This window comes from Lepisosteus platostomus (genome assembly GCF_059453375.1).
Source record: "Lepisosteus platostomus isolate fLepPlt1 chromosome 5 unlocalized genomic scaffold, fLepPlt1.hap1 SUPER_5_unloc_3, whole genome shotgun sequence".
In the NCBI taxonomy this organism is placed as follows: domain Eukaryota; kingdom Metazoa; phylum Chordata; class Actinopteri; order Semionotiformes; family Lepisosteidae; genus Lepisosteus; species Lepisosteus platostomus.
The window spans coordinates 279342-305000 of record NW_028291473.1 but is presented as its reverse complement, the minus strand read 5'-3'; the positions used below and the strand labels follow the sequence as shown (position 1 = coordinate 305000).

The window sequence follows — 25659 nt, the reverse complement described above, 5'->3', positions numbered from 1 at the left end:
TGCGTGGCGACAAAAGAAGCCGGTCTGTTTCCACCTGGTTTTGAACCAGGGACCTCTCGCGTGCGAGGCAAACATGATAACCACAACACTACGGAAACGGTGGGAAGCTGTTCCCAGTGGCCCAGTGCCGAGCTTCGCCAATGCGATTCAGCAGCTTCCAGTGCCTTTATTGGAGTGCGCTGATGGACCTTGCTCATTCTCCAGAGACCAGCATGCCTGTCATGGACAGAGCAGGAAAGGCGGTGCCACATTCTACAGCCCTCTCCACGCAATCGACGAAATCGGGCGACTGAAATGGAGAAAATCTCCTCTCCAGAAAGTGCAAATATCATCTTGGAGAGTATAAATCCTCTTGCCGAAGGTCAGCACTGTCTACGAGAGTACCCCTCCCACCTCCTGCAGGTTTCCGAGCTGCAGCAATGATCAGTTCGTCTCACATGCGAGAAGTCTTCAGGTGGAAACAAGAGCCCCCTCTTCTCGCACGTTTTGCACATGTTTGAGTGGTTTTAATGCATCTCTTTCGTACATGGTGCTGATCTTTTGGAAAGCAAGAGCAGGTGACTCCTGTCACACGAGAGAGCACAGCCTTTTCCACCCCCAGCGTGTGTTTTGGTAACTTGCCACGATTGTATAGTGGTCAGTACTTTGTATTGTGGTCGCAACAACCTCGGTTCGAATCTGGGTCACGGCAGAATAGGGCATCTGCCTGTACTACTTGCATGAATGAAGGCAAAAAAAAGCCAATCGATGTGAACAAACAGCACTTTACAGAGGAGCTCTGCCTGAGTGGATTGTTGATGAGGCCACTCTGATATCTTCTGTTTTCTTCAATGAAGTGTCACTGTACTCCACGTAGATGATCTAAATGAAATCACAGTAGAGTACAGGACACATAGTGAGGAGCTCACGCAGTCAGTACTCTTGAATACGACAAGAGGAAAGGCACATTGTACATCTGTAGAACAGATTTAGCTTAATTGGCTTAGCTGGCTAGTAAACACGAGATCCTGCGTCCAATTCCCAGCGGTGCCTTTCTTCATGTCTTACTGTACAGAGTTTATCGTTATAGGCAAATCCCATGCCTTTTAATTTATGTGAATGCAAGTGTTCGTTTCCTTTTTCCAAAACTTGTTTTTAAAGAAATCTATACAGCTTGCGAAAGATGAAAGACAAATGTTGAACCCATGCCCCCAAAGAACCTGGAGCCTTAAGCCAGCACCTTAGACTGCTCAGCCACACTACCCGCTGTGCCTTGTCTCTTTGTCTAATTACTTGCCTGGAGGAAGCCGGGTGGCTCTTGCTCTTGTCATCCAACTTAGTGGCGTTATGACTGTGGAACCGACTGCACCTGCTTTTTCTGAGATGCTTCCCCTCTCATGGCGAGATCTCGACTTCTTTAACATAAAGTTTCTGGATAAAGTTTTCCTGTGGAGCAGGCTTCAGACCTCTGCGTACAGCACCCTTGATTTTTTTACAGCAGCTGCATCCGGAAAATTGTGCTTTTTACTTTGTATTTGAACAACAAAAATACATACAATACAAACAAGAGCACATATAACGTATCAAGAAAATCGCCAGGGGTTCATGCTATAATACAATTACATTTTATGAAAAACGATTGCACAAGGTAAATAAGAAGTGGGCAGTGATTCGTTGAATATACGTATATATCACGGCGAAAATACGACTATATGTATACAGATGCAGCCACTCAAAGTACACGGCACAGACACATACCGCGGGTAATTGGCTACGGCCTCACGCATCATGACGCAAAATACCGCGGTACGTGATTGGTTGACCGACAGTGGCACTCGTGGTGCGATATTTTGCATCATCGCGCTTCGCGATGCGCGAGGCCGTAGCCAATAACCTCCGGTACATGTCTGTGCCGCGCACTTTGAATGGCTGCATCTGTATGTATTGTACTATGTTTATTGTATCATTCTTTACACTGTGGCTGTGTTGTATATGCATTAGTTCATCGGATTGTGATGTTGTTTGATCCTGTTTGTAGGCTTTAAATTCTTTTAAAAGACATAATGACACAGGCTTCCTGGTTGACATGTGTAGCGGCAATGCTTGTTAATAAGACAGAATTAAGCGTTGGTGTGCTTTCCTAAATGAGACCCCATCTCACCCTCCATCTCTGTGGTGCAGCCACAGAGAAAGTATTCATGCAGGCTGATTTAAGATGTTTTCTTTTGATAAGGGACAGCTCCCAAACGGGGATGCATTTAGCTAAGCCTGGCTATCATGATCAATGGTCATCCATTGGCGCCTATCTGTCTAGGGAGTGCCGAATGGACATCTGGACTGCATTCCTAAGTGTCAGGAGTAAGTGACTCATATCTCACCTTGATCAATCAATCAGGGACTGGCAGGGCGTGGTAATACCCCGTGGGTCTCCAATGCCCGCCAAACTCTCAACCAATCAGCACACATCTGTGTCTTGGTCAAAAAAGGAGTGCAAGCCCAGATCAGGGCTCTCCTTGGCCATTTTCGCGCATCCTCAGAGACAATCACGTCTCTTTGTTCTAAGCGCGAGGCCGAGGATCCCGTACGTACTCAGAATTCTACCAATGTGAATGCTCCGCTTGATCAACGGCAGCCTACAGTTGGACCCTCGTCGACAACCTGAATAGCTTATTCAGAAGCAGCGCTGGACCGGGAACGAACCAGCTTCTTCCCGGGCAAAAGAGTGACTTGTGAGGACTCGCGGTCACACTCTGTGCATAGATACTTTCTACTAGCCAGCCGGACTGCTGGTAGATCCCCTCGGAGCAACGACTGCCCTGCGCGCCGCAGTCAGATTCCTCCACCCGTCCTACTCTGAGCTGCACCTCGACTGGTTGGCCGGTAGCCAGAGGACGCCGGGACAACGCCCATTGGACAACTGCTGGAACCGAGGCTGCAATAGAGCCTGTCAGCTGGTTTGGTGTTCGTGCCGGGAAATTCCAAATCCATACACAGTGGATAAGTAAACCCCATGTTCTACATTGCGTCTCGAGAATTCAATTGTACCTCAACACAAGTTGTTATCAATTTAATTCATGAGTATTGCATTTACTTCCGAATTTAGAGTAACAGTGGGTAATAACACTGATTAGCGATTTGGTAACCGAACGATATATATTGACATATATTCTTTGTTGTGTATCTCTTTGTGTTTGCATCTCTTCGAGATTATATACCTTGTATATTGATAACCCTCACAGTAAGGTCTGCCGCTTATATCCAGGCAGACTGGTATATGTTTGGTGCACAATTTATATTAATAACTGTATCTCGTGTATTGAACCCGTGTGTGTGCGTTGTTAGTTGTTCTGACGATTGATTTTCTAAAAGCCACAACGAACCACCTCGTGATTACTGCTACAATTAATAATTGTCTCAGTAAACCCATCAAACCTCTACACAGCTAAGGAAGAGTAGCTCGGAAAATACCCAACTCAACAAGCGAGCGCGTTGGTTGCTCTTGCTCTTAATGCAAGGAGCTATTTTTTTTTTTCGCATTAATCATTATTAACCAGAAACAGCTGCATATCTGGTCGCATTTGTGATTATGTCACTTCTCTGCTTCAGCAAGGTCAATAAAAGACTCTGAAAGTAGTAGAGAAAAACTTAATTAAAATCATATTAGCAATTCTGAGCGATATCTGCATACAGGCAATCCAATAAGAACGTTGAAATCTTTGAATATCATCTCTCTATATATTGCGATGCTTTTTACTTGGAGTAAAACTATTGGATTGAAGGGTTAAAATGTATTGTTGTTATTTGGAGAAATCAATGAACTTGTGATTTTATATGTTTTAAAAGACGGTCATGTGCACAGAAAAAAGACAGTTCTGATTATTTTTCTGGAGACGGAGCACTGATGACTTATCGAGCCAATTGATGAAGCCCACCCAGTGGATACTCTAGCAGAACGTGGAAGAACGTTCACCATTGTAACCAAGGCAACCACAGGAACAACATCAAGAAGCACAATCAATTCCCCATTTAAATCTTTCGTGTAAGGTATGCCATGTGAAAGCATGAAGTAAATCCCCTGATCTCTTTTGAACATGGACAAGGTATTTCTGATGGAGTGCTATGAGCAAAGATTTAATAAGCTACTCCTGCCGATGATTCAGCTTAAAGAAGTAAAAGCTTCACAAACAAAAGCAGCTCGCTACCACAGCCAATATTAAATGTACTTGGTGGCACATTACCATTTGCACTGGCTCAAAAGTGGTCTCGGCAGACGTTGTTCCCTACGTAAAGCTGAAAGCGCCAAAGAGCATTTCCATTGAGAAAAAAAATCTTTCTTGATGTTAAACATAGAGAGCCTGCCTTTTAGAAGTTCTCCCTCTAAACACCTTGTGCAACCTCCCGACAGACTAACAAAACGTGCCTTTTCACCAACTCAATTTATAATACGCCCCTCAAAACTCACAACCGAATAACAATCCATCCGTATATTTGTTTTCCAAGATCCATTCAAGGCAACTTGGCTCTTCGCAAGCAAATAATTTCAGGGAAGAAACTCAGTTTAGTCAACTACTGGTGCATTCAGCACAACACTTGCTTGTGCTTGTCAGGGTGACCAAGTGGTCTAAGGTGCCAGACTCAAGGACATGTGTCTTTCCAGCTGGCTTGGGTGTTCTGGTCTCCAAATGGAGGCGTGGGTTCAAATGCCACTCCTGACAGCTTCTGCTTTTACCTCTCTTGAATTGTTCCAGTGCTACAGTGAATGACTGAAATATAAAAGCAGCAGAAGAAAGCAAGCAACTCAGTGCAATTTGTGAGTATTCTGCACTGTTAAAATGCACAGGTTTTCATACTTTTTGGAATTTGTAGCTCAAGAAGTGACTCCTGTTTCATTTTCTATTCACCAACTCGATTTGCATTCCGCCCCTCACACCTCACAACAGAATAACAAACGGCTTCATGTGCCACAGCATTCCCCTGTAGATTCGGTTTGCACTATGAATTAGGCGACCCCGAATGAAATATTTTAGTGTTGGCTCAAATGTGAGGAATTTCATGAACCCTCAAAAAGGAACGCTTGCAGAAAATGCCAGCAATTCAAAGCGTGTAGGCAGCATGAACAGACCAATTCTGCAATTTCTTTTATCGCGGGCGGTGCTTTCCGAGTCGATGGCTCTGCATTAGAAATGAGAAGTCCTGAACTCTAAACACGTTCTTGCCATAACTGCTACTACTGCTGCTACTCCTTCGTCCTCGAAAAAAGAAAAGACAGGCATGTTTTGAGTCTCAAAATGATCTTCTGGATCCACAAGAAACATGTAAATTTGATTGATTCCGCAGTATTTTGGATGTACTGTACTTATAACTTCCATTGAAGAGAGATTTCATCAGTTGCATGAAATTGAAACTTTCGACTTTTTGTCTGGTATTGAAAATATGTTAAAAAAAACCATAAACAATTTTCTTACAAACAACTCATGAATTATTGCCAGGATCTATATTTAGTGTTCGGTAGTGATAACACTGCTAATATTGATTGATTTGAGTAGAAATCTATGATGTATTGACAGCTTTATCTGAAGCAAGAAGTCCTAGAATGCCATCTATGAAGTTTTAGGATTCATACCAAGAAATGCCTTTTGTTTCCCACCCCAACTGCTGCTTTGGCATTACACATTATGTGAACATTACCAGTTTTGGTAGCTTCTGGGCACGATTTTCCTAAACTGAAACTTATTACAAAATTCTTGTAAATCAGGACTAATTTTAATATCAAATGAAATTACTACAGAAGAAAAGGCTTAACTGAAATATGAATAAGACTATGCAAGCCTAAAAAGTAGAACAATTCAATTTCTATAACTTATTTTTTAATGTTTTGAGAAATTGGCTCACACAATTGGCTAACGTTTGGCTAACGTTTCTCTTTGTTAGAGTATGTGAATAACAGTTTAACCCCAAATATTTGTAATTGTGATTCTGTTAAAATTCAATAAATCGTCTATCAACAGTAAGAAATTATAAAGAAAGTAAAAAATTGTTTTATTACATAAACTATAAGACAATGAAGAGAGTTTACTTCGCTTTTGTTCTTTTGACTTAAGCGTTCAGGATCCGAACCCATCTGCGGACGGTTGTGTTTCTTGAATCTCTTGTAATCATCAAAAGTCGCTGTTTTGTGCTTCAGTTTTTTCTCGAGTTGTACCATGAATATTTTATATGATCAATACTTTACATGCTCTTTTGCATTTTCCTTCACATACAGAAAAATTCAAGTTGTTCATATCACTGTGCTGCACATTTACGCTGGACCACCTGTAACAGTACAGGACACACAGTGAGGAATTCGTGCAGCTTTCAGCTCAGTGCGGAGTCCAGAGGGAGGACTCGCTCACTGAATGATCTCTCAGGAAATCCCGGGTGAGATTCAAAAGGTAAACCTGGCTCTCATGAACACGAGCAAAGAGTTCTCACTCAACAGAAGATTTCGATGTGAGTACAGTTATATAAAACACCTGAAGATGCCAGGGATTGAACCCCGGTCCTGTGGAGCAGTAAGTGACTTGTAGCGCTGACATAAGAGATACTTACATAAAGTGCTTTTACTGACCATATTACAAATCACAGGAAGTAAGGTCTTGAAACATTGGGCAGTAGTGGGATTTAAACCCACGCCCCTGAGAGAGTGGAGCCTAAAATCCAGCATATTAGACCATTCAGCCACACTACCTCTGGCCCCTTCTCCTTTCCTCTCGTTGCTGAGTATAGGTGCCTTCATGCAATTGAGCCAGGTTTGAATCCCAGCCAATGCATCTCCAAATCTTTTCAAATGAATCTGTGATCTTGTAGCACATCCTCTGAAACCAGCAATCGAAATTGGAAACGTCTTCTTCAACACTGAAAAGCTCAATTAGGATGAAGCAGTAATACACAGGACAGCAGTACCATATGTGTTCTTGATTGATTCAGACTCGTTCTCAGTGGTTCTTGCTCACCAAATAACTAAAAAGCTGAGGAAGAACTCTACGAAAAATACTAATCAAAATACAAAATAATAATCAGTATTAACCAGAAACAGCAGAAAAACTGGTCACAATTGTGATTATGTCGCTTCTCTGCTTCAGCAAGGTCAATAAAGGACTCTCTGAAAGTAGTAAAGCACTAAAGCACTGCAAAACTGAATTCAAAATCATATTAGGAATTCTGAGTGGTGCCTGCTTACATGCAATCCAATACAAATGTTGTCTTTAAATAAGAATTCTCTATGTTTCCCTGCCTTTTCCCTGGAGTGAAACTATTGGATTGAAGGAATTCTAATGACAGGTTTACAAGGTGCCGTTGATATTTGGAAGTGTAATTGTATTAAGTCTATGAACTCGTGATTTTTATATACTTTAAATAACGGCCATACACACAGAATAAAATGACAGTACTGATGATTTTTCCTGAAGCACAGCTTATCTTTCCAAGACTGCTTATAAAGGCAAGCCAGTGGATACTTTAGCAGAACATGGAAAAACGTTCAGCTTCGTAACCAACAAATTCCCCATTTAGATCTGACATGTGAGGTATGCTTTGTGATTGCTTGAAGTGAAACCCACAATCTCTTTTGAACTTAGACAAGTTATTTCTGATGGAGCGCTATGCGGAAAGACATAATCAGCTCTACCCCTGAGGATGACTCGACTTGAAAATGCAGAACATTAACGTTTCACAGAAAAAAGGAGCACAACCGACATTAAAATTGAGGGCGCACTGTGATTTGCACTGACTCAAAAGTGATCTTGGTAGACAAACTTCCGTGCCGAAGGTGGAAACGATAATTTGTGTTGAGAAGAAGAAGCACTTTTTTCTCCCTGCTTTGATGTTAAGCTGATAAAGTAGCTTTTAACACATTGCTCCATTTGGTGGTTGTAACACAAAAACTCCTAGCAGCAGTGGGATTCAAGCCCACACCCCCGAAGAGACTGGAGCCTTAATCCAGCACCTTAGACCGCTCAGCCACGCTACCCGCTGGGCACTGTCTCTTTGTCTCATTACTTGCCCGGAGGAAGCCAGGTGGGTTTTGCTCTTGTCACCCGAATTAGTGGCGTTATGACCGTGGAACCGACTGCACCTGCTTTTTCTGAGATGCTTCCCCTCTCATGGCGAGATCTCGACTTCTTTAACACCTCTGGATAAAGATCTTCTGTGGAGCAGGTTTCAGACCTCTGCGTACAGCACCCTTGATGTCATTTTATTTTTACAGCAGCCGCATCCGGAAAGTTGTGTCTTTTACGTTTTATTTGAACAACAAAACTACATACAATACAAACAAGAGCACATATAACGTATCAAGAAAATCGTCAGGGGCACATGCTATAATACAATTACACTTTATGAAAAACGATTACACAAGGTAAATAAAGATAAGGTCCGCACAGCTCGTTCTTACATTTCGAAAGAGTCCGTAAATACCCCTTTACGTCTATTTTGAACTGTTCAAACGTAGGACTCTTCCCAGACCATTTCACTTTATACCACATTCCTAAACGAGGATGCTTCTCCTGTTTTAGAACTATTTTGGGCGGTATGGCTTATACAGCACACCCACAGTATTCTAATGGTGGACTGCAGATCTGTGCTATAGTTCAGTCGAATTCAAAGGATCCAGCAATCTTACTGGATTTGACTGGGATTCTGAAATGTCTCTTGCAAAAGTATTCGGGTTTGCTTGAACCTTTGATAAAAAAAGTGATCTGATCTGAAACTACCCAGCTTACAATCTCTGAGGTAGTTGTCACTAAACTCGGACGTGATGTGGCACACATGTGCCGTGTGCCTTTACTTTTGTAAAAAACTGGTATCGGGAAAAGTTTCTTAATATTTCTTTTGATTAGCATGCAAGAAAATGTGATCATTACCTATGGAATTTCCCGCCAGCGTGGAGTTTGAATTCACAACCTTGAGACTCAGTGTTCAAGAGTCACAGAAGAGGTCAGCCTGGTCTTCAGTTTGCCAACGATAAGCTCCGGCAGTGCTCCTCTGTAAAGCAGATTGTTCGGATCGGTTATGTGGGACGGCACTTCGATACTAAGATCGTTTGCAGCACACGCATGGTTTCCCCCTTCACGCAAGAAACATAGACGAAGGAAACTCTCTTGTCTTGGGCTGCTGAATCCCGGATTTAAAGCGCTCTGGGTGCCAGCTATGTCTCTAACAAGCACACTATAAAGACAGGAATTACACTTTGCTCACGTCACGCATGGAATGGCGAGGCTACTTGTTCCAATATTATCTAGTCTCACCTCATATGGTGCCGATTCCTGGTTTTCATTTAAGAAAGAGCACTGCAAACACCGTAAACAGTGCAAAACGTGTGATGAAAGAAGTCTTTTCCCCCCTTTGTCTAAAGCGGAACACAGCGGAGTCATGCCGAGGGTTGTGAGATCAAGATTTCAGTGGAGCACTGTCGTCTACGTCTTTAGCTACATGAGTTGGACATCCTCTTGTACAGGGAAAGCAGATTGAGATCCTCTGACATGAAAAGTGACAGATAAAAGCCATTTCTCATCCTTTCTCTTAGTGGTGGAACTATCGCATGTAAATGAGGCAACTTGCAAGGCGAGCAGGCTCGGTGCACACCGAACGCAGATGTCTCAGAGCAGTTGAGACGTGTCCAAGTGGCTGTCAAAGGACAGCACTTTGCCGGCGCCGTGGCTTAGTTGGCTAAAGCGCCTGTTTAGTAAACAGGAGATCCTGGGTCCGATTCCCAGCGGTGCCTTTCTTCCTGTCTTACTGTACAGAATTTATCCTTATGGGCAAATCCCATGCCTTTTAATTCAGGTGAATGCAAGTGTTCGTTTCCTTTCTGGAACAACTTGTTTTGAAAGAAATCTATACAGCTTGCGAAAGATGAAACACAAATCTTGCTTATCAGTGAAGAAGAGGTACTCCCAGCAGGCCAGCTAATACCAGCAAAAAAATTTTTTCACCCTAACCCAGAGAATGGAGAAAAGCGAGGCGCCTGTGGCTCTGCAGTGTAATCAGTTCGCGAGTTCGGCGGTTAGCTGAAAGAGTGGTAAATGGAGCTCGCCCCAGCCCGTCCTTATTCTTTTAAAGAGGATAAAAAATTAACTTCGCCGCCATTACTACCAGCTTTAAAAGACTGCCATGGGCACGGAAAAAAACACACTACAGATGACTTTTCTGGAACCGAAGCAGAGATTCCTTTACGAACCAACTGATAAAGCTCACCAGTGAATACTGTTAACAGAATGTGAAAGCACGATCAACTTTGTAACTGCAACCACAGGAAAAACAGCAAAAAGCAGGCTCCATTTCCCATTTAAATCTGTCGTGCGAGGCATGCTTTTTGCACGCATGAAGTAAATCCCACGATTGCTTTTGAACTTGGACAAAGTACTTCCAAAGGAGCGCTATGCGCAAAGATTTAACAAGCTCAACCCCCGCCGACGATTTGGTGTGAAGAAGCAGAACATTCAAGTTTCACAGACAGAAGCAGCACGCCAGCACAGCCAAAATTAAAACGCAGGGCACACTACGATTTGCATTGACACAAAAGTGATCTGGGCAGACGTCGTTCCCTGCATAACGCAAAAATTGGCAAAGCGCTTTTGGGTTGAGAGGACGCAAGAAGGTTTTTGTTTTGTGCCTTGATGTCAAGCTGAGAAAGTATCTTTAAACACTTTGCTTAGTTTCTCGAGAGACTGCCAAAAAGCAGTTCCCTTCGTCTGAAGCCAGCTGAAAGGGGGTCTCGACAGAAGCACCTGGCAGCGGTGGGATTTGAACCCACACCCCCGAAGAGACTGGAGCCTTAATCCAACGCCTTAGACTGCTCGGCCACGCTACCCGCTGTGCACTGTCTCTTTGTCTCATTACTTGCACGGAGGAAGCCAGGTGGGTTTTGCTCTTGTCGCCCGAATTAGTGGCGTTATGACCGTGGAACCGACTGCACCTGCTTTTTCTGAGATGCTTCCCCTCTCATGGCGAGATCTCTACTTCTTTAACACCTCTTGATAAAGATCTTCTGTGGAGCAGGTTTCAGACCTCTGCGTACAGCACCCTTGATGTCATTTTATTTTTACAGCAGCCGCATCCGGAAAGTTGTGTCTTTTACGTTTTATTTGAACAACAAAACTACATACAATACAAACAAGAGCACATATAACGTATCAAGAAAATCGTCAGGGGCACATGCTATAATACAATTACACTTTATGAAAAACGATTACACAAGGTAAATAAAGATAAGGTCCGCACAGCTCGTTCTTACATTTCGAAAGAGTCCGTAAATACCCCTTTACGTCTATTTTGAACTGTTCAAACGTAGGACTCTTCCCAGACCATTTCACTTTATACCACATTCCTAAACGAGGATGCTTCTCCTGTTTTAGAACTATTTTGGGCGGTATGGCTTATACAACACACCCACAGTATTCTAATGGTGGACTGCAGATCTGTGCTATAGTTCAGTCGAATTCAAAGGATCCAGCAATCTTACTGGATTTGACTGGGATTCTGAAATGTCTCTTGCAAAAGTATTCGGGTTTGCTTGAACCTTTGATAAAAAAAGTGATCTGATCTGAAACTACCCAGCTTACAATCTCTGAGGTAGTTGTCACTAAACTCGGACGTGATGTGGCACACATGTGCCGTGTGCCTTTACTTTTGTAAAAAACTGGTATCGGGAAAAGTTTCTTAATATTTCTTTTGATTAGCATGCAAGAAAATGTGATCATTACCTATGGAATTTCCCGCCAGCGTGGAGTTTGAATTCACAACCTTGAGACTCAGTGTTCAAGAGTCACAGAAGAGGTCAGCCTGGTCTTCAGTTTGCCAACGATAAGCTCCGGCAGTGCTCCTCTGTAAAGCAGATTGTTCGGATCGGTTATGTGGGACGGCACTTCGATACTAAGATCGTTTGCAGCACACGCATGGTTTCCCCCTTCACGCAAGAAACATAGACGAAGGAAACTCTCTTGTCTTGGGCTGCTGAATCCCGGATTTAAAGCGCTCTGGGTGCCAGCTATGTCTCTAACAAGCACACTATAAAGACAGGAATTACACTTTGCTCACGTCACGCATGGAATGGCGAGGCTACTTGTTCCAATATTATCTAGTCTCACCTCATATGGTGCCGATTCCTGGTTTTCATTTAAGAAAGAGCACTGCAAACACCGTAAACAGTGCAAAACGTGTGATGAAAGAAGTCTTTTCCCCCCTTTGTCTAAAGCGGAACACAGCGGAGTCATGCCGAGGGTTGTGAGATCAAGATTTCAGTGGAGCACTGTCGTCTACGTCTTTAGCTACATGAGTTGGACATCCTCTTGTACAGGGAAAGCAGATTGAGATCCTCTGACATGAAAAGTGACAGATAAAAGCCATTTCTCATCCTTTCTCTTAGTGGTGGATCTATCGCATGTAAATGAGGCAACTTGCAAGGCGAGCAGGCTCGGTGCACACCGAACGCAGATGTCTCAGAGCAGTTGAGACGTGTCCAAGTGGCTGTCAAAGGACAGTACTTTGCCGGCGCCGTGGCTTAGTTGGCTAAAGCACCTGTTTAGTAAACAGGAGATCCTGGGTCCGATTCCCAGCGGTGCCTTTCTTCCTGTCTTACTGTACAGAATTTATCCTTATGGGCAAATCCCATGCCTTTTAATTCAGGTGAATGCAAGTGTTCGTTTCCTTTCTGGAACAACTTGTTTTGAAAGAAATCTATACAGCTTGCGAAAGATGAAACACAAATCTTGCTTATCAGTGAAGAAGAGGTACTCCCAGCAGGCCAGCTAATACCAGCAAAAAAATTTTTTCACCCTAACCCAGAGAATGGAGAAAAGCGAGGCGCCTGTGGCTCTGCAGTGTAATCAGTTCGCGAGTTCGGCGGTTAGCTGAAAGAGTGGTAAATGGAGCTCGCCCCAGCCCGTCCTTATTCTTTTAAAGAGGATAAAAAATTAACTTCGCCGCCATTACTACCAGCTTTAAAAGACTGCCATGGGCACGGAAAAAAACACACTACAGATGACTTTTCTGGAACAGAAGCAGAGATTCCTTTACGAACCAACTGATAAAGCTCAGCCAGTGAATACTGTTAACAGAATGTGAAAGCACGATCAACTTTGTAACTGCAACCACAGGAAAAACAGCAAGAAGCAGGCTCCATTCCCCATTTAAATCTGTCGTGCGAGGCATGCTTTTTGCACGCATGAAGTAAATCCCACGATTGCTTTTGAACTTGGACAAAGTACTTCCAAAGGAGCGCTATGCGCAAAGATTTAACAAGCTCAACCCCCGCCGACGATTTGGTGTGAAGAAGCAGAACATTCAAGTTTCACAGACAGAAGCAGCACGCCAGCACAGCCAACATTAAAACGGAGGGCACACTACGATTTGCATTGACACAAAAGTGATCTGGGCAGACATCGTTCCCTGCATAACGCAAAAAGTGACAAAGCGCTTTTGGGTTGAGAGGACGCAAGAAGGTTTTTGTTTTGTGCCTTGATGTCAAGCTGAGAAAGTATATTTAAACACTTTGCTTAGTTTCTCGAGGGACTGCCAAAAAGCAGTTCCCTTCGTCTGAAGCCAGCTGAAAGGGGGTCTCGACAGAAGCACCTGGCAGCGGTGGGATTTGAACCCACGCCCCCGAAGAGACTGGAGCCTTAATCCAGCGCCTTAGACCGCTCAGCCACGCTACCCGCTGTGCACTGTCTCTTTGTCTCATTACTTGCCCGCAGGAAGCCGGGTGGGTTTTGCTCTTGTCGCCCGAATTAGTGGCGTTATGACCGTGGAACCGACTGCACCTGCTTTTTCTGAGATGCTTCCCCTCTCATGGCGAGATCTCGACTTCTTTAACACCTCTGGATAAAGATCTTCTGTGGAGCAGGTTTCAGACCTCTGCGTATAGCACCCTTGATGTCATTTTATTTTTACAGCAGCCGCATCCGGAAAGTTGTGTCTTTTACGTTTTATTTGAACAACAAAACTACATACAATACAAACAAGAGCACATATAACGTATCAAGAAAATCATTAAGGGCACATGCTATATTACAATGACACTTTATGAAAAACGATTACACAAAGGTATTCGGGTTTGCTTGAACCTTTAAAAAAAAGTGATCTGAAACTACCCAGCTTACAATCTCTGAGGTAGTTGTCACTAAACTCGGACGTGATGTGCCACACATGTGCCATGTGCCTTTACTTTTGTAAAAAACTGGTATCGGGAAAATTAAAGTCGAAACCCAAAACAGTAACATATTTAAGAGTAAATGCCTCCTAATAGCTAGCAAGCGCTCCTAGTTAGTAAAGTTGTTTGTGTCCCAGCCTGTCACGCGGGAAACCGGGGTTTGATTACCGACGGGGAGACAGCTAGTTTTTTTATGATCAGATTCCAGTCTTTAATGCTGTGTGTGAGAGTTTACGTAACTTTCCTTTTCTCACATTTTCTGACGACTATTCCGAAGGAGCGCCCTATCAACTCCTAATACTTTTCAAAAATCTGCCTGCATGTTTGATTAGTTTTGTTTTACTTAGAAAAAGTTCAATATTGATCATAACTAAAGAAAATTATGATCAGAAACAAAAACAAAATGTTGAAGATGCAACTCGATCTTGAATCAGAGCTGGGTGACATGGGCTTCTGTTCTGATATGGTTGTACGAGAAACAGGAGGAATCTCTTCTCTCCTATGGAACATGAGCTGAATCAGGAATGAGACATGTCATATATCAACGCATGACCTACATCGTAAAACTAAAATAAAAACTAATATTAAGTTATCAGAGACATCCATTTATATACAAACAAGAGACAGACAAAGCAATAATTCTACATTAACTTGTCCTGCACTGATCAGACTAATTGAAATGGTCTGATTCAGAGCCTGTGCAGCTCGTGCTAATACAACAACGACAGTATTGAACCCTCAGCACCATACTGACTACTGAGCACAAGTTCAGCTGCTCTCCAGCTTTGTTACGCACGTTTTTTTATTGCAAATGGAGCTGATCTCCAGACAGTACAGTGTTAGTCAGCAGCCTCTACTAGTAATACATCGCCCCTGTCCAAAATCTCTAGGTAAAAAAAACACATTTTATACATTTGTCTGTTTAAAGATATAATCTCTTTAAAAAAGACAAAGGGTTTGTGTGTCAATTGTTTCGAATTAATTTCGAACGCAAAGAAAAGTAGTTTTCTTCCAAGAAATCACACATTTGTCGCATCCTCCATACTATACTTCTCTCTTGTAGTAGTAAAGCATTTTGATTTAAACTGAACAATACTGTATATTAAATGTTTCATCTATACACTTACGATTAACATAGGCAGCCTTGAACAGATTGCGGAAATCAAATATACAGATGGATTCAGAGTGTGCTTTCCAACTTTTGTGTAACATTTTCCTTTGATAGGTTGGAGTTGTTTTTAAAATCTGGATTAAATAAAAAGGAGTGACGTCAGTGTAAAACAGCTTTCCTTCATGGGGAACAACGGTTGTGTTCCATATTTCTAATTATTTTGGTTTCAAGATAGCAATTTAGTATGAAACATAAAAGCCAGCTGGATAAATCTGTTACACGTCATTTACAATGGTCTTTCAACTAATAGCCCGTGCAGGGATCAAACCCCAACTGTTGGTATGAGTTGCGTAAGGCTCTGCAACATGCAGATGAGAAACTAACCTTTGCTTCTTCATTATATACACAGTGAGCTATATATGCAGGCTTACTGCCCCCTACGGGCTCTGTATTTGATTGCGGTACAAGACCGGCCATGGAGAAATGAAGTGAAGAGGGTGTGTTCATTAAAAGGCTCATAGCGTCCCACGGAGGTCTCAAACCACCACCCTTTTGGTTAACAACCGAGCCACAAAGACTCATGTACAGCTTAACACTTCTCGGTCTCAGTGAAAGTGATACACTCCATCTTAAAGGAAAATCGCAAACAGTGGCCGATATCTATTGGAGTTTTTTTCATTCTATACTGCAAAGGCATGGACATACAGTAACTTGCGAAAGTATTCGGCCCCCTTGAACTTTTCAACCTTTTGCCACATTTCAGGCTTCAAACATAAAGATATAAATTTTTTATTTTATGTGAAGAATCACCAACAAGTGGGACACAATTGTGAAGTGGAACGAAATCTATTGGATTTTTGAAACTTTTTTAACTAATAAAAAAATGAAAAGTGGGGCGTGCAAAATTATTCGGCCCCTTTACTTTCAGTGCAGCAAACTCACTCCAGAAGTTCAGCGAGGATCTCTGAATGATCCAATGTTGTCCTAAATGACTGATGGTGATAAATAGAATCCACCTGTGTGTAATCAAGTCTCTGTATAAATGCACCTGCTCTGTGATAGTCTCAAGGTTCTGTTGAAAGCGCAGAGAGCATCATGAAGACCAAGGAACACACCAAGCAGGTCCGTAATACTGTTGTGGAGAAGTTTAAAGCCGGATTTGGATACAAAAAGATTTCCCAAGCTTCAAACATCCCAAGGAGCACTGTGCAAGCGATCATCTTGAAATGGAAGGAGTATCAGACCACTGCAAATCTACCAAGACCTGGCCGTCCCTCTAAACTTTCAGCTCAGAAAAGGAGAAGACTGATCAGAGATGCAGCCAAGAGGCCCATGATCACTCTGGATGAACTGCAGAGAACTACAGCTGAGGTGGGAGAGTCTGTCCATAGGACAACATTCAGTCTTACACTGCACAAATCTGGCCTTTATTGAAGAGTGGCAAGAAGAAAGCCATTTCTCAAAGATATCCATAAAAAGTCTCGTCTAAAGTTTGCCACAAGCCACCTGGGAGACACCCCAAACATGTGGAAGAAGGTGCTCTGGTCAGATGAAACCAAAATCGAACTTTTTGGCCACAATGCAAAACGATATGTTTGGCGTAAAAGCAACACAGCTCATCACCCTCAACACACCATCCCCACTGTCAAACATGGTGGTGGCAGCATCATGGTTTGGGCCTGCTTTTCTTCAGCAGGGACAGGGAAGATGGTTAAAATTGAGGGGAAGATGGATGCAGCCAAATACAGGACCATTCTGGATGAAAACCTGTTGGAGTCTGCAAAAGACCTGAAACTGGGACGGAGATTTATCTTCCAACAAGACAATGATCCCAAACATACAGCAAAATCTACAAAGGAATGGTTCACAAATAAACGTATCCAGGTGTTTGAATGGCCAAGTCAAAGTCCAGACCTGAATCCAATCGAGAATCTGTGGAAAGAGCTGAAAACTGCTGTTCACAAACGCTCTCCATCCAACCTCACTGAGCTCGAGCTGTTTTGCAAGGAAGAATGGGCAAGAATTTCAGTCTCTCGATGTGCAAAACTGATAGAGACATACCCCAAGCGACTTGCAGCTGTAATCGCAGCAAAAGGTGGCTCTACAAAGTATTAACGCAAGGGGGCCGAATAATTTTGCACGCCCCACTTTTCATTTTTTTATTAGTTAAAAAAGTTTCAAAAATCCAATAGATTTCGTTCCACTTCACAATTGTGTCCCACTTGTTGGTGATTCTTCACATAAAATAAAAAATTTATATCTTTATGTTTGAAGCCTGAAATGTGGCAAAAGGTTGAAAAGTTCAAGGGGGCCGAATACTTTCGCAAGGCACTGTATAAGGTCAGCAGGCTTGGGGAATTGGACCTTATGGTGAAGGCTGCGGGCTCAGCATCAGCAGAACCTGATCAGTATCGGTTGACTCCGATATACTTTGACAACTTAACTTCTGGATTTAGAGACATTTACCTTAGTGTCGGTATAAGATGTTTAGGTAACGAGGAAGGAGGGACAAAGCAAATTCGCAGAATGTGTGCTATTTTTAGTCCTCACATGCCAGAGGGTCAATATTAAAAAAAAATGTAACAGTATAATCTCTTGTACTTCACAATTTAATAGTGTCTGTTACATTGTGTCTCACACCTCAGTGTCAGAATTGTGAGACGAGTTTGTAATCAGGAGGGAGGGCCATAGCAATTCAGCAGAAATTGCATTCATCTTTTCGCAATGCATTCTCACATGCCATTTTCTCACATGCCATGCTCAGAGGGTCATATTTTTAAAATGGTATCATAAAATGTCCTGAAGTTCAGGATTTTGACAGTCTCTTATATTGTGTCTCACACCTTGATGTCAGAAATAGGGAGGGAGGGCCCTAGAAATATAGCAAACATTGCATTTACCATTTGACAATGTATTCTCTCATGCCATGTTCAGAGGGTTGTATTAAAAAAACGGTACAGTACAATGTCCTGAAGTTCAGGATTTTGATAGTCTTTTCCATTGTCTCTCACACATCTGTGTCAGAATTTTTAGACATTTTTATAACCAGGAGGTAGGTTCGATCACCCTCTGCTCATCCTCAGTTAACCATATAGTCTCATATACCATGTTCTAAATGTCCCATTTAAAACTGCTATATTAAAATTTCTTGTAAAATGCAAGAGTTTGAGTCTTTTTATGATCAGAAGGCAAGGTCGTGGAAAATATGCAGAAAGTGCCAGTGAATTTACGTTTTGCCTTTGTCTTATTTACTCGTGGTATAACATGCCAGTTTGTTTTATTGTGAGTTGTGTTTCTGAAATGTGTTTCATACAAAAATGCAATTTGGACAGTCTCTACTTACATATTCCCCTTTACTGAGGAAATATACAGTAATACATCCGGATAAGTATTTTTAAAAATGACTGTAGAGAGCCATCTACAGGCGAAAGATGACATAACATCACAGCAGCAGCATTTAATATGGAACGAAAAACGCAAAGCAGCAGCTGGCGAATAAGAAGCCAACTTCAGCTTCGTTAATGCAATAGCATTAGGTGAGGTGGAAAAATATTTCTTGCTCTGAATCTTAACATTTTTATAGGAGGTGTTCTAGGACTTCTTGCCTCAGAAAAAAAACTGCCAGATATTTCTACTCCATCAATAGCAGCAGAGTTATCAGTACTGAGCCCTAAATGTAGGTCCTATCATCATATAAAAAGTCGAAAGTATCGACTGCATTCAACTGATAAAATGTATCTTCTATGAGAGTTATATCTTATCCAAAATACATCGGAAACAAATTTGCACGTTTTTTGGGGGGGATCCTGAAGACTGAGACTCAAAACTTTTTTTTTTCCTTCTTTCCAGGAGGAAGGATTATTCAGATGCAAACATTGTCCCAAAATCAATGTACTCTCCATTGATATTCAAATCCTCAAAATCTTCATCTGAACGTCGATCAGTATGATCAGTGAAATATGATATCGTAAAAATTGTGGTTTTCTTTTTAAAGCAAATTTTATGCTTTAAATTAAATTTTATTTATTATGAAAGTGCCGGAAATTTTTCAGTACTTTAGAGGGTTTTGCCATTTTAGATGTTATGCTGTTCCTGTCTGATTTATCAAATGTGTCATTTAAATCTCCAGTCATTTCTATATCAGTCTGAAGGCCTTGCAGTAAAGATTGCAATTCATCCAAAAATGCCAAGTTTCCCACTGGTGATACATACAAGGAAATGAATGTATATTTTCCCCCCAAATCAACAAATTTAAAATCAAATACCTCCCTCATCTGCAGGTGGAGAGAATAATGTCAGAATAAATACAGGTTTAAAAGTCAGGACCATTGATAGTCCTATTTTAAAATGACACTAAAATGCTCACAATATATTAAAAAGCTCTGTAAAATGCAAAAATAATAAAAAATATTAAAACAAGGTAAAAAGAAATAATACACAGTTATAAAGCTCAGGAATTATCAATGTGAAGTTACAAGGGGTTGATTGTGTTTCATGTGATTTAAAAAATAAAATGTTTGCAAAAAATCCACTTACAATATGCTAAAAATGGCAAGAATACTTAACCTTTTACTACCAGTGACATATTTAGCCAATGTCTGCCTGGAATTTCCTCCCCCTTAAACATTTGTTATATCTCTGCAGCAGAACATAGCAGGAGCCTGGTTCAGGTCTTAAATTGAAGCTAACCCCCATGGCTTTGAGTGTGAATAGTCAAATGTCTTGTATTTCTTAATGTGTCCACTCAGCAGACAAACATATGAAAAAAAAAAAGCTGGCGAACATTTTGTTTTTTGGTCTTCAGATGTCAGATTTTTCAACTATATGCATGTCAAGGGCCTGGGAATGATTTGAAAACCTTGTTCTAGGTGGCTACTAGCTTGGATAAAATTTGGGACAAATTGATCAATTAGAAAAAATTCTACATCATGTTTTGTGAAGACTGGACCTGGAATGAAATTTCACGCCTATAATAAAAAATCATAAAAATATTGAAAATAATAAGAATAAAAACCATTGCAATTGCTATAAAAACCTTAAGACACTGCTAGAGAGCCTTTATCTGCTGTTATGCAATGAAAAAAAACCTCAGAGTTGCCTTCTGGTGTGAAAAAAAGGAGCACTGATAAGAAACTGATAAAAAACTGATTGATTATCCCTTCTGAGTCAATGATTGACAGCTAAAAATGCAGCCTGAAGCTTCTAGAGGAAGTCTCACCCCCTAAGGGCTCTGAATGGCTGAAAATACAAAGAATGACAGCGATTTTTACCAATCAAATCGCCTTATTTCTGGCGCTCGTTCTTCAAACATTTACTTCGTAATCAGTAACGTTTACTAGTCTCTAGCTCTTGAGATAAACTAGTCTGGGTTATTTTGGATATATATCATGCTCCAGAATAAGGTAAAAACATGGGATATATATATATTTGCTGGTTTTTGCTTTTGCGGTTTTGTTGGTAAAAATGTATGATATTGACATGCTGTGCTTGCCGGGTTGCCATGTGTTTTGGGATTCTGCTAGTTCATTAATTTATTGGTTTATTGCATAATAGTGTCATGTCTGTGGAAACAAACTTTATGGTTTTGTTGTGGTGATATTGGAGAATACGTGCATGTGAGAAAATTTGTGGAGCAGTTTCAAACAAACGTTTATCTCGCGTTTATCTTAAAAATAAAAAGTGTCATCTGGGGAGACAGGAGTGGTCCTCGGTGACCGCGATCCGGACTACTTTAACAGGTGTGTAATTTAAAAAAAATAAAACAAGTTAAAAATAAATAAAAATAAATAAATAAAATAAATATAAGACTAAATGGGTTTAACATTCAGCAATGTAATTGGTCAGATGCTTACGATAAGTGATGCTGGTGTTTCGTGTGATTTAGCTAATTCAAAAAAATATTCATTTTAAAAATGGCAAGAGCTCGTATGAAAAAAAAAGTTCGTAAGTATCTTTGTTACAACAGCCGCGCCAGAACTATTCAGATACTGTACATCAGAAAAGTACCTGAACTTGACTGGTTTATATTCAGTTATGTGCATTGGGAACGAAAGGGAGACTTAGATGGATTTTATTAGGGTTTTAGGAATCAGAAAATGTATTTTTACACGTTTATGCCTACGAACAGAAATAACTTCCTGCTTTCAGCGCTTTTTTGGTTTCTGCTTGTAATCTCGAACAGAGAAACCCAGTACTGACTCACAGAAACCCCGGAGTTTCTGTGTTTCTGGGATTTAAGAGGGATGTACAGTATGCAGCGGTGTTACGAGTCTGGAAGGAGGAGACGTGCATTCCGCACGGGGAGCGTAGAGCAATGAGCCGCACCTGCTGCGCGCTGAGTCCTGTCCTGTATAACCGCTGAGCACGGACACACAGAGTCTCCAGCCAGTGTTGGAGATTTATGATTTCAATGTTTTTTTTCTTTTGAGCAGAAGCTGGGTTTCTTCCTCTAGTTAATGTTATTGGAGTTGTGGTTACTATCAAGCAGTCTGTTGTATACTGTACGTGAAATAAACATAAGAGTGCTTTCTTGATACTTCAGAAGAGTATACATAATTCACGAGCTGTATTAAAAAAAATGAACTGGAAGAAAAGCAATAGGGCTGGAGTTTATAGACTGTGATGCAAATACGAGAGTAGGAGAGGAGGGGACTAGTTCAGGAGCACAACCGGCCCTCTCCTGCCCATTCTCCCACCAGGGTCTGTTGTAACCCAGTGTGAAATTCAGCTCCTTGCAGTTCAGCTTTTGATCACTCAGCTGCTTTGCCCTGGGAATATAGGGCAAATAAAGGAGATAGCAACCAGACTAGAGGGAGAGTTTTTATTCCTAAGGGATGACTTGTTTTACAACAGCAGACAACTTAAAGAAACAAAAACCTCTGTTCTGCTGCTCCAGGTTGGTTCCACTGGGAACAAGTTTGGCCAGGAGCTCATGAACAGTAATTAGGGGTTGTTTCCACAAGGGGGGCTGGAGTAAGTTAGATGTCAAGGGCAATAAAACTCATTAGTGTTACGATCTCTGCCTCCCGGCAATGGAGGAGGCAGAAATAGGCGTAGCCCCTATCCATCAGTTCACCTATCAGTTTTCCCATTCACCACCACACCCCCGTCTCATCCTACTTAAACACCTGTCCTTCCCTACCTCGTTGCTCAGTATTGGTTTTCCCTTTCGAGCTTCCTGGTTGCGCTACTTCTACTCTGTGTTCGTCTTGGCTTTCGGTTTGCGGTTTTTCCCTTTGGACTTCGGCTTTTCGGATCTCGGCTTGGATTGGTTACTTTCGCTCTGTTTGGATTACTGGCTACCCCTGGATTCTCGGATTGCTCTACGGACTACGACTTCGGATCTCGCTTCGGCTTCGGTACTCGTTCCCTTTCGGATTTCTGGCTTCCCCTGGACTCTCGGCTCGTTCCTACGATTACGGTTTGCTTTCGGATTACGACTTGGTTTTGTTCGCTCCTGCAAGTGGGTTCACTCACTGGTTCGGTCCCTATTACCGAACCCATAACAGAATACTGAGCCACTTAACATGGACACAGTGGAGCAAGAGGAGATTCGCTCGGCTTTGGATCAGCACGGACAAGCCTTACTCCAGCTCCAGGCTTCCGTCCAACAGATCTCTGCGCACCTGTCTGCAATGTCGCCCATCGGCAATCGAGGAAGCAACGCTGGAGCTGCCGCTTCGGCTCCGCCTCCGCCAGCTCCTACACCTGCCCCTCGACCTCTTTCACTAATTCCACCTGACAGGTTTGACGGCAACCCTACGAAATGTCGGGGCTTTTTAGCACAGTGTGCGCTGGTTCTCAGGCTTCACCCGGAGACTTTTTTTTCTCCTCAGGACAAGATCGCCTTCATAGTTTCACGGCTAACCGGCCGCGCTTTGGAATGGGCTATTGCTCTGTTTGATCGCGGGGCTCCTGAAATTCAGGATTATGATTTTTTTTTAGAACAATTTAAGGGGGTTTTTTGTCGTCCCATAGTTGGTCAAGACTCTGCCTTCCGCCTCTCCTCCATCCATCAAGGCCATCGGTCTGTACATGATTATGCTATTGATTTTCAAGTAGCAGCAGCAGAGACTCACTGGGACGATGAGGTCCTTATTTTTTTTTTCCGTCAAGGACTCAGTGAAGAAATTAAGGACCATCTGGTAAATATGCCGCAATTGGGCAATACCTTGGAGGAAGTTATTTCACAGGTAAGGCAATTAGAACTCAGAATTCGTCATAGGAGTGCTGAGAGATCTCGATCCCCTATACTAGAGGCTCCTCGGCTATCACCTTTCAGATCTGCCGACTCAGAACAACCTTTGGAAATAGCCCGCACCCGGGTAACCCCTGAAGAACGTGAGAGGCGCCAAAGAGAGGGTCGCTGCCTGTACTGTGGGAAATTTGGACACTTTAAAGCGGCCTGCCCTGCTGCATACTCATCCTTGAAGCGCCGCCCACCTTCTCAGACTCCTAAGGTGAGTGAGAATACTCAATTCCCTCACCTTTCCTCAGGATTTTTTATTTTTTCTACACTATTCTGGGGTAATGAAAGGAGACCTCTTCTTGCTTTTATAGACTCAGGGGCGGCGGGTAACTTTATAGACGCCGCCGTCGCTCGAGCTTGGAAACTACCCTTGACCCTGGTGTCTACCCCTCTTCGTGTCCAGTCTATTGATGGCTCCCCCGTATCTCCAGGACTTATTAGGTGGCAAACGGAAATTATAATCCTGCAGATAGGCGCCACCCATGTGGAAGACATCTGGTTTTATCTCCTTGAGACCCCAACACATCCTCTGGTGCTAGGCTTTCCCTGGCTACAGCAGCATGACCCACACATTTCTTTACAAAACTGGATTTACGAGGGGCCTATAACCTAATCCGCATTCGGGAGGGGGATGAATGGAAGACGGCATTTATGACAACCCATGGACATTACGAATATTTGGTCATGCCCTTTGGTTTGGTTAATGCTCCAGCAGTGTTTCAATCTTTTATTAATGACATCTTTCGTGATCTCCTACAAAGATTTGTCTTGGTTTATCTAGATGACATATTAATTTTTTCTGATTCCTTCCAGGATCATGTTCTCCATGTCAGAGAAGTACTCTCCCGGCTCATTAAGAATAAGCTATATGTCAAACTAGAGAAGTGTACCTTCCATGCTTCGAGGATTCACTTTTTAGGGTACGTCATCTCGCCGGAGGGGGTGGAAATGGATTCGAGTAAAGTCTCGGCGATTACTGATTGGCCCACTCCCAAGAATCTAAAACACATTCAACGATTTCTCGGCTTTGCTAACTTTTACAGGAAGTTTATTCGAAACTTCAGCTCGGTGGTCACTCCCATAACCTCTTTGACCCGTAAAGGACCTAAACAAGGCAAATGGACCCCTCAAGCTGGAGAAGCATTTCAGCGTCTGAAACACCTGTTCACTACAGCCCCCATCCTAAAACACCCTGATCCAACTTTGCCCTTTGTGGTCGAAGTGGATGCTTCTGGCCATGGTGTGGGTGCTGTTCTCTCCCAACGTCATGGAGAAAAACAGATTCTTCATCCCTGTGCCTTCTTCTCACCCACCTCTCAGTAGATTTTATTACTGACCTTCCACCCAGCCATGGACACACGACTATTATGGTGGTGGTAGACCGTTTTTCCAAATCTGCCCATTTTATTCCCCTACCATCCTTACCTACAGCTCGAGAACTAGCGGAATTGTTTGTACAACATATCTTCCGACTGCATGGCATCCCTAAGGATATTGTTTCTGATAGGGGCCCTCAGTTTGTCTCCCGATTTTGGAGGGCCTTCTGTAAGTCACTGGGCGCCTCAGTCTCACTTACCTCAGCTTATCACCCTCAGGCCAACGGTCAGACTGAACGAATGAATCAGGAACTGCTGACCTATTTACAGACTTATATCTCCTCTACCCATGATAATTGGTTGTCCTTGCTCCCATGGGCAGAGTATGCACACAATTCTTTGTATACCACATCTACCGGCATGTCTCCCTTTAAGTGTGCTTTAGGTTATCAACCTCCTCTTATCCCTGACTCCCATCCCAACACAGAGGTACCTTCGGTTCAGGACTACATCTCTAACCTGAAGACCTTCTGGAGGAAGGCCAAAGCCACCCTTCTTCGCACCTCAGCTCAGCGGAAGAAGGTGACTGATCGGCGCCGTCGTATCCCACCCAGACTTCGACGTGGTCAGTTTGTTTGGTTATCTACTCGTAACCTTCCTCTTAAGCAACCTTCTGGCAAGCTTGCTCCCACGTACATTGGTCCTTTTCGTGTCCTCGCCCAGATCACTCCTGTGACTTACCGACTGGCCTTGCCTCCTACCCTTCGGATCCACCCTACTTTCCATGTTTCCCTCCTTAAACCCTTTCACAGATCCACCC

At 42.5% G+C, this 25659-nt stretch overlaps 1 protein-coding gene and 4 non-coding genes across 5 annotated transcripts in view; 2 read left to right on the top strand and 3 right to left on the bottom strand.

The window, feature by feature from the left end:
• Positions 1-24679, top strand: part of LOC148638166 (zona pellucida sperm-binding protein 3-like) — a 42004-nt gene extending 17325 nt beyond the window's left edge. The window contains exon 6 of the mRNA XM_088623389.1: positions 24626-24679. Coding sequence (XP_088479515.1) covers positions 24626-24679 — 54 coding nt within the window. The remainder of the gene's footprint in view (positions 1-24625) is intronic.
• Positions 26-98, bottom strand: trnaa-cgc (transfer RNA alanine (anticodon CGC)). Its single transcript has one exon. It is a non-coding gene; the product is annotated as a tRNA-Ala (tRNA).
• On the top strand, positions 4582-4694 carry trnal-caa (transfer RNA leucine (anticodon CAA)). Its single transcript has 2 exons — positions 4582-4619; positions 4649-4694. It is a non-coding gene; the product is annotated as a tRNA-Leu (tRNA).
• Positions 10747-10828, bottom strand: trnal-aag (transfer RNA leucine (anticodon AAG)). The gene has a single exon. It is a non-coding gene; the product is annotated as a tRNA-Leu (tRNA).
• On the bottom strand, positions 13589-13670 carry trnal-aag (transfer RNA leucine (anticodon AAG)). Its single transcript has one exon. It is a non-coding gene; the product is annotated as a tRNA-Leu (tRNA).
• Positions 24680-25659: the final 980 nt, after the last annotated feature.